We start from the raw sequence: 8,397 nt of genomic DNA on the forward strand, positions 1-8,397 counted from the left end.
GAAAAGAGTCTAGACTAAGAGACACATGATTGAAATGCTGTCTCCTTTCCCAAAGAATGTGTTAAAGAAGATGAATGCAAGGGGAGAACAGGGCCTGCTTGGAAGAAAAATAAAAAATCTCAGACATGGAAGAAACAGATGGGCAGTGCGTGGAAGCGGCCCGGGGCCAGGGCAGGTCCAACCCCACCTGCGGGGTTCAGGTGCCACAACAGGTCCTCCACAGAAGGTACAGCTCCACAGGCCACAGGAAGGTGCCCCTGGAGGGTGCCTTCTAGACCCTTCTACGGACAGAGAAATGAGACCCAGAGAGGGGGTCTTCTTAATCCATACAAGTTAGGGGACGGTCCTGGGGCCTCTCTCAATCTCTGCCTGCCTTTCTAGGGACACGGCTTATACCTATTAGAAATTAATCTTCTCCGGCTTAAAGTGTAACCCAGAGGAAGAATCTATGCCGGTACCCACTCCAGCCTCTCTGTCTCTGTCTCTCTCCTTTGCTCCTTTGCACCCTTCCTAATCCTCCAGCATTCGTCTGAACCCCTCCCGCCGGCCCGCGCCCCTCACCTTCTCGGCTGGGATGCTTGAAGGTCACGGCTGCGGCAAGCTCCCCGCCGTGTACGGTGACGCCGGCCCCGGGGGGCGCCAGCGGGGGCCCCTGCGCCGGCGGCCACGGCGGGCCCGGGGCGAGGTAGCCGCCGGCCGGCGAGCTGTACACACCGTGCTGGTTGGAGGCCGGGTAGGCACAGGCCGGGAGGAAGCCGCCCACCGCGGGGAGGCCGGAGGCCGACTGCGGGGAGAGAGAGCGACAGACCGTCGGCAGCGGGCAATCCCGCCGGCTTCTCCAGCACCGGCAGTTACCGGCGTGGGCGGGGGGTCCCCATTCTCCCTGCTGTCCCCACAATGATTCCCCATGCGAAGTCTGGCCTCTAATTGTCCTGGCAAGGACTGTGGCAAAGTGTTGTCCACTCAAATTGTTAGAAATAATAACAAAAGGCGAAGGGGGTCATGATATTCACCATCCGGGATTTAGAGAAAGGGAGTCACTCCTCAACCTTTTGTGTTAACGGGTCCCAGGCTTTTTAGCAAATGTGTCTTGGCAAAAGGCAAGTCAATCCCCTCCTAGGAAAGGAGAGAAATATGCCCGCAGACCAGACCTCAACCTTCAGCCCAACTCGCCTCCCCCGGGGGTGGAGGGGGTCTCTTCTCTTTCTCCCTACCACCCCCCCCACCTCTCCCTCTCCCCTGATTAAGGACACCTCCTTCCCCGCGCTCAGTTACCTGCGTGTATTTAATGTCCGCCTCCAAGGCAGGTTTCTCGAGCCCGTTCACGGCTGGGCTGGCGGGGAAGGCCGTGCGGTTCACGCCGGCCCAGTCTTCCATCTTCGGGGAGTAGGCGGCGCCTTCGCTCCCCCCCAGGGCCCCTGCGGGGACATCGGATGGATTAGAAGAGACATCTGAGTCTGCGCTGGGCACACGGGCAGCCCTCCGGCCCGGACCCGGACATCTACACACGTGCCTACAAGCGCCCAGCCCGGATCCGAAGGCGAGACCCAGGCTCCTCTGAACACCCGTTGGCAGATGCTCAGGGCAGCGGGGACCCCAGATTTCGCTGTTGTTTCCAGCGGGTCAGAGAGAGGGTGGTGGCGACCTGCCCCTCACTCCTCCCAGCTCTCGACCCGCTTCCCACGAAACAGGAGGTTTCTGGCAGGGAGAGGCTGATGGCCAGGTCTGGGCGCCCTCCGCCCAGGCAGCTTTTCCACTTTCCAGAGACGGTGGCCCAAAAGGTCCAAGTTCAAATCCACAGCAGGCTCAAGAGAATTATATGGGCTTCTCAATGTCTCAATAAGCGTCTGGAGAGCTGGAAGCCGTTTCTACTCACAACTCCCTCCAGAGACATCCCGGGTCTCCAGAAAGAGGCATCAACCCAGCCACCCGTGAGCGTCCCAGGCACAGGTCTGCTCCTCGCGCACGTGTGTGTGCAGGAAACCGAGCGAAAGCTCCAGATCTGAGCTCAGGCCTGGGGAGGCCACCTCCCCGCTAGCTCCCCACCGGACGCTCCATGGGAAGCTTTGGCCCAAGCCTGCGGCCCAGGCTGGGTTTGAGCCACAAGGAGAAATGAAGCCTGTGCACGGCCTGGAGGCGCGGCCCACAGCCGCTGGAGCTAAGCCTTCAGTTTCTTTCCGGCCGCCCCTCCTGTCTCTTGGGCTAAGGAGAATTTTGCCTCTTACTCTCCTGCTGAGTCTGCGCACCTAAGAACACGCCATTCTCTGGCCGGCTGCTGGGGGCAGGGGACAGTGCAAAGAGACTACGACCCGGTCCCGGCCCCCACCCATTCTTCCCAAGCCCCTCACCAAAACTGCCCCTAACCTTCCCCCCTCTCCCCGTCCCCTCCCTCCACACCCAGAGATTGCAGGCCAAGGGCAAATCCGTGGGAGTTTTCACCCTGAGGATGGTTGCAGCCTGCAGGCGCCTGTCACCCGCCAGGCCGCGGGGCCTGCTGGAGATTAAGGCCACTCAGCAAGACCGGCCAGCCAGACCCTTCGCCTTTTACTCAAAGAGCCTTTGGGCCTGGGAGGGACAGAGCCCTTTGGGGAATGGTGAGGGATCCCGAAAGATCGGGATCTTAAGAAAGGGTCGCAGAATTGACTTTGCGGTTTGTTTGGCTTAGATCTGGCGATAGGGGTTTGCATACTTTTTGCAAGAATGAAAAAGTGCAATTTCAAGCCTCCGAATTTGTGGTCGGTGATTGCTCTTCCATTTGGGAAATATTTTCCATATTTGTCATAAAAAGTTCAAGATGTCCGAGGACTCCCACAGAAGGCCCGGGACCCTCAGTCTCCCTGGCCAACCCGGAGCCCTCCCCTGAGCCAAAACCGGTTGGAGGAGGCCCTCGAGAGTGACCCCTCACCCGCATGTCTCCCCCCCCCCCCACTTCTGCCCCTTCCAGGAAGGCTACAGAAGGCCGGCGCCACTGACCTGTTTGCTCCATAAACGTCCGGATGCCCAGGATATTGCTGACCGAGTGAGCCGAGGGCCATGAACGGGGGATGCTGACGTGGCCCGCTGTGCCCGGGACCCCGTGGTGGCTGCCCATCTTGGCGCCCGTGGGCGACACGGGGCTGGGGTAGGGATACTGGTAGATGTGGTTATAGGGCAGCGCCGGCTGCGGCGGCGGCTGCTTGCTCGCGTCGTACGGGCCGGGCTGCGCCAGGCTGCCAATCTTATTGCGCAGGATGCGGCTGATGGAACTCACAGAGGGCACGTTGTACTTGTCGCAGACGCCGTCGGCCAGCAGCCGGTCGCGGATCTCCCAGGCAAAGATGCCGGGGTCGCCCTGCTTGTAGTCCCGGATGTGCTTGACCACGTTGGGGGTAGTGACGCGGGGTTTGCTGCCCCCAATGGCCCCGGGCAGGATGGAGCCCGTCTCGTTGTAGCGCGCCAGGATCTTGCTCACGCAGCCGTGGGATACGCGAAGCTGCCGGCTGATGTCACAGGGTCGGATGCCCAGCTGCGCCAGCTCCACGATGCGCAGGCGGATGGCGTTGGGCAGGGGGCGGCCGTTGACGAACACGCCGCCCAGCTGGTTCACTTCGCCGTACGTCTGCTCTGCGGACGCGCCCGACGAGAGTGAGGGGAGGGGAAAGAACACCGGCGGGTTAGCCGAGGGTGGCCGCGCAGGGACAGGGGCTGCACCCGGGGCACCTCCGAAGGTGACCGGCGGGTCCTCGGAATCCGAGCAAACGGACCCGGTCCGGTCCCGGGAGGTGGCACGCGCGCAGGGACCACGGAGGGGGGAGCCGCGCGCTTCAGCCCTCCGTGCCCTTTCGCGACTTCCGACGCGTCTACTTGGGACATCCCCTCCCGCGACACGCCGAGCGCCCCCCACCCACGCCCGGGGCTGGGGGCGTGCGGAGAACGCGGCCAGTCCGGGACCCGGGACCTGGTCTCCCGGGGACCGCGGGCGCGAGGGAAGGGAGGCGCCGGGACAACCCCCGCCTCGTCCGCCCGCCCCTTACCCATGGCGCGCGGGCCGGCCGGCTGCCTGGCGCCGAGGCGGCCGGGGCTGGGCCCGGCGCGGTCCGGGAGAACTGGGGCGCCGCCGCCGCGGGAGAGGCATAGAGGGAGGGCGCGCGCGAGCCGAGAGCCGCGGCGGCCGGGCCGCGGGCTGGAAGAGCGCCGTGAGCCGCTGCCGAGCGCGCCGCCGCCCGCCGCCGCCTCCGCCCGCTCCCAGGACACTCTCCACGCCCGCGACCCCAGGCCTAGGGTGAACTTCATCCGATTAGGAGAAATTCGTCTGACCGGGAGGCTGCGGAGTGCGGGGATCAATTTGACGTGTCCTCCACGTCAATCTAGGCAGTCACGCCGGAGACGCGCGAGTTGGCAGCTCATTGGTTCCCGTCACTGCGCCCCGGCGCCCCCCTCCCCGCGCTGAAACTCTACCCCCTCCTTCTGTGCTCCCCCCTCGGCCCTCCTTCGGAACCCAGCCCCCTACACACACACACACACACACACACACACACACACACACACACACACACACACACACACACACACACACACACACTCCTAACCCCAGCAGGGCCTGGGACCTTCCACTTGCTCCGCTTCCCTCGAAGCCCCTTACCCCTCGGGTTTTGAGAATGATGGGCTAGTCATTTCAAATTAATGAGTACTTATTAGTACTAGTACTAATTTGGGTTTTAGTTGTATCACTAACCTCCGCTGCCATTACTACTAAGATATCCGAGGATTAAAGTCGATTATGGCACGGTGGTCAGTGTGGGGCTACCTCTCCCGTCCCTCTCCCTGGGCAGGGTCAGGGGAAGAGCAGTGCCAGCGCCCCAACTCCGGGCGGGCGGGCAGCGTGCGGGTGTCGCAGTGAGAGCCCAGGGTAATGCAGGGCGCCTGGCCAGCCGGGTCCAAAGCATTTGCGATGGAGTGACTCCAGAGTGCCCCACTTCCGGCCGACACCCCAATTTCGCTCTCAGAAAATCTTTACAATGTTTAGCAGCTTCCCACTCCTTGGGATAGTAGTGTGATTTCAGTGATGTGAGAGGGGGCACATTCTAGATTCTGTCTCCCTGTGGACAGGCCCACCCACTTGAACTCATTTCTCTCAGAGAGGTGACCCAGGACTCAGGTCGGAAAGGGATTCTGACCTGCTGCCCCCAGAACAGGGACCCCACACTGTCCGGACCCCAGGGGCGTCCTGGTGGCCTGCCAGAGGTCAAACGCTATAGCTCCTGCTCTAGGCCACTCCAGTTCCTTGTCTTCCAAGCTGGAAGCCTGCATCTTTCCATGCTGGGGGGGCGTGGCCTCACCTTTCACCCGGCACCTGTGGCTTCCAAGGGGTCTTTGTTAAACCACTGAATGGTCCTTTCCCCTTCCTGTAAGTGGGGTTTGCACAGCCCTGAACTCTTTCGACTTAGCATTAACCATCAACACTTTTCTCTACTTCTATCCTGCATCAACATCGAGTTGTAGATTTCCCAGCCTGTGTCACTAACTGTGGCAGTCCCAAAGGGAGCCTTGAGGTGGGGTTCGGGAGAGAGCAGGTGAAGGGAGAAAGTTCCTGGTTTTGACAGGAGAAGACAGACCTGGGAGTTCTGAGCTTGGAGCCAGTAATTGCCAAGGGCATTTAGCTGAATGCCTAGGAGCAGGAAGGGGGGCCTTGGAGGGAGCCTAGGAAAAGCCCTGGTTCCCGGGATTCCTGTATGCTCCCAGCTCTCCTCAGAAGGAAGGAAGAGTCCCCCACCGCCATCGCCCCAAAAGTCCAAGCGCTTGGGGGCTGGCAGAAAGCTGCACACAGCTCCTGCACGGTGATGCTGCTGGAAGCGCAGACAGACCCCACCAGCGCAGCAGGGAGTAGTGGAGACCAACTCCCTGACTCCTTTCCCTCCTCTGCTCTCGGGAGGGAGTGCACAGGCCCCGGCAGATAATTCCAAGAATTATCCTTGAAAAAAGAAAAACCGGGTTCAAAAGAAGTGAGGACTCTCCCTTCCTGCAGCACAGAAAACATAGTGCAGCCTCGGGCTCCAGGGACTTCAGGGAGGCCACAGGGACCGGTAGAAGTTAGTCAGTACACTGGCGAGAGTTGGGAGTGGGACTCTTTGGAAGATAAGGCCCGTCCACGACCGTGCAGGGTCGGGTTTCAGAGAGGGGAAAAGGTGGTTTGGATTAAGGTGGGCAAAGCCAGGAACTCTGCAAAGGCCCCAAGCAGAGCACTGAGTGCCCAATGGACGTGGGGCCCTCCGAGGCTGCGGGCAGTGGGATACGCCCCGCTCAGTTCTCTCCAGGTGGTTTGCAACCTGTTAGCCCCTGATCTAGACTTTCGTTGCCTGAATTTCAAGTCGACGCCGGAGACCAAAAAGTTTTATTCCGGGAAACGCAGCATCCATAACCCGGTGCGCCGTCAAAATAAGGTGAAGCAGCTAAAGCCATTTCTTCCCCCCCCCCAACCCACCCACCCCGTAGGCGCGGTCGGAGAAGAACAAATAGAGCTGGGGTGTCTGGGTGAGAGGTGGTTCGCCCCAATCGCCCTGCCAGGGGAGCATCACCCCACCTATGTCGGTAAACCGCGGGGCGCGGGCAAGGAGGTGAGCCCAGGTCCCAGGACGCATCTTCTCCCCACTCCCCTTGGCGAAGACCTTCCAGGGCTGGAGGAGACGCTAGGAGGATTGCGCCGGCGGCTCCCTGAGGTGTCGGAGCCCGCCGGCCCTCATTTCACAGCCCACATCCCTCGCACCACCACCCCTCCAGCCGCCGGCTGCCCGCTACTGGACCACACAGCGCTCGCGACAGCCTGCTCCCAGCCCGCCGCCAAAAAGCTTACAGTTTGTCGCCCCCTGTCGGCCCGCGGCTCGGCTCCACCGGCTCCCGCGCGGCGGGCTGGGCTGGAAGCGAGATGGCCCAAAAGTGGGCTTGCGGAAGGAAAGGGAAAGACTCTTCCAGCTCCCCGGGATGCAGCTTGGTCTCCTCCATGGCAGGGGGCGGCGACGTGGTCGGTGCTGAGCGCGCAGAGGTAAAAAGCTCGCGGGTTCCACCGTCTCTGCTGGGCTGGGTTTGGCTCCGTTGTTTTGAGCGCCTCGGCGCAGCGTGGAACAAAGTGAAGAGCGGCTCCCGGGGACGCGGGGCAGCCGAGCTAAGGGCGCCCGCCGGGACCCGGGAGACAACGCGTCCCGCTGGGGCTGGACGCCCGGAGGGCGAAGGACAAATTCGAGGGTCCCTGAGTGGCTTCGGAGACTGACGCGGGTTTCCCAGGACAGAAAAAGGAGTAGCAACTACGTGCCAAAAGCGTGCGGCAAAGAGGAGGCAGGAAGAAGGTGTCGGTCCTCCCGGGAGGCAGGAAGGGCTACGGGTGAGTACTCCTGCGGTTTGCCGCCTGGGCCCAGAACCCGAAAGTTAAGGCTGTGAGATAAAGGTTCGGTGACAAGGTCATCCTTGGAGGGACAATCACCCCACTTCACGTCTCCTGCGTCGCTTTGCTTTCTGGTGGGACTGTATCTGGGAGTTATTTGGGTGCAAACGAAATGTGCCAGTCGCAATAGACCGCGGTGTTCCCGGAGCCCGTGCATCGCAAAGGCTTCAGGAGAAACCTAAACCAGCAGAAGGAAGTCCCGGTCGGGTCCCGCGGGGCTGAAGGAGCAACCGTCGGGCCGGGCGCCCTTCGCTTCGGCGACCGGCAAGGACCCGAGCGCAGAAAACAGAGGCAGCATCCCGGGTGGACCCTGGGCCGACCGAGCCCGCTGACTAACGGCGAACGCCGGTACCCAGCCGCCTCCCGCCGGGGCCGCTGGACCAGCGCGGGCTCCGAGGGAGCGGGGACGGGATGCCGGGGCCTCCCTCCGGCCCGCGCACCCCACGCCTGCGAGCCCGCACGCGCTCCGGGGGAGTCCTGGCTCCGCGCACACCCCGCACTTTTGCTGTGATTTTAAGTGCACTGTGCCGTGAGTCGTGTGGTTGGAAAGCTAAGTCAAACAAACCGAGTCTCTTCACTTTCTTTTTAAATTAGCTTTGAAAAAAAAAAACCAGGGCAAGCTACAAACGCGCTTTATGCACCAGGTTATGTTGTGCCCTCACCCACCGCACACACACAGAGTTTTGCAAAGGCGATGCCGCGCAAACTCGTAAGAAGTAAGGAGCGGCCAGCTGCTCAGAGACGTAAGGGAGGAAGAGCTGACCCGGATCAGGGAATTGCAAACCCCAGGGAATGCACGAACCGCGAACTAGCTCGCCGGAAACGGGACTGTGAGACAAACCAACGGAACCCCACCCGGAGGGACCGCGGCGTTGGGGGCCTGGGGGGAGGGGAGGAGGGAGGAGGACTCGCGGCTGAACTGGCCCTGTTGCAGGCGGCGGAGTGGACCCACAGGGAAGAGGGTGGGTGCATCACGCCCTGCA

General features: G+C 61.9%; 1 protein-coding gene across 1 annotated transcript in view; it reads right to left on the minus strand.

Moving 5' to 3' along the window:
• Positions 1–4,434, minus strand: part of PAX1 (paired box 1) — a 20,710-nt gene extending 16,276 nt beyond the window's left edge. The window contains exons 1-4 of the mRNA XM_082359837.1: positions 4,014–4,434; positions 2,974–3,603; positions 1,276–1,418; positions 562–784 (exon numbers count right to left, since the gene is read on the minus strand). Coding sequence (XP_082215963.1) covers positions 562–784; positions 1,276–1,418; positions 2,974–3,603; positions 4,014–4,272 — 1,255 coding nt within the window. The 5' untranslated portion in view covers positions 4,273–4,434. The remainder of the gene's footprint in view (positions 1–561; positions 785–1,275; positions 1,419–2,973; positions 3,604–4,013) is intronic.
• Between the last annotated feature and the right edge of the window lie 3,963 nt (positions 4,435–8,397).

The sequence above is a fragment of the Balaenoptera borealis genome (genome assembly GCF_965194805.1).
Source record: "Balaenoptera borealis genome assembly, chromosome: 16".
NCBI classification, from domain to species: Eukaryota; Metazoa; Chordata; class Mammalia; order Artiodactyla; family Balaenopteridae; genus Balaenoptera; species Balaenoptera borealis.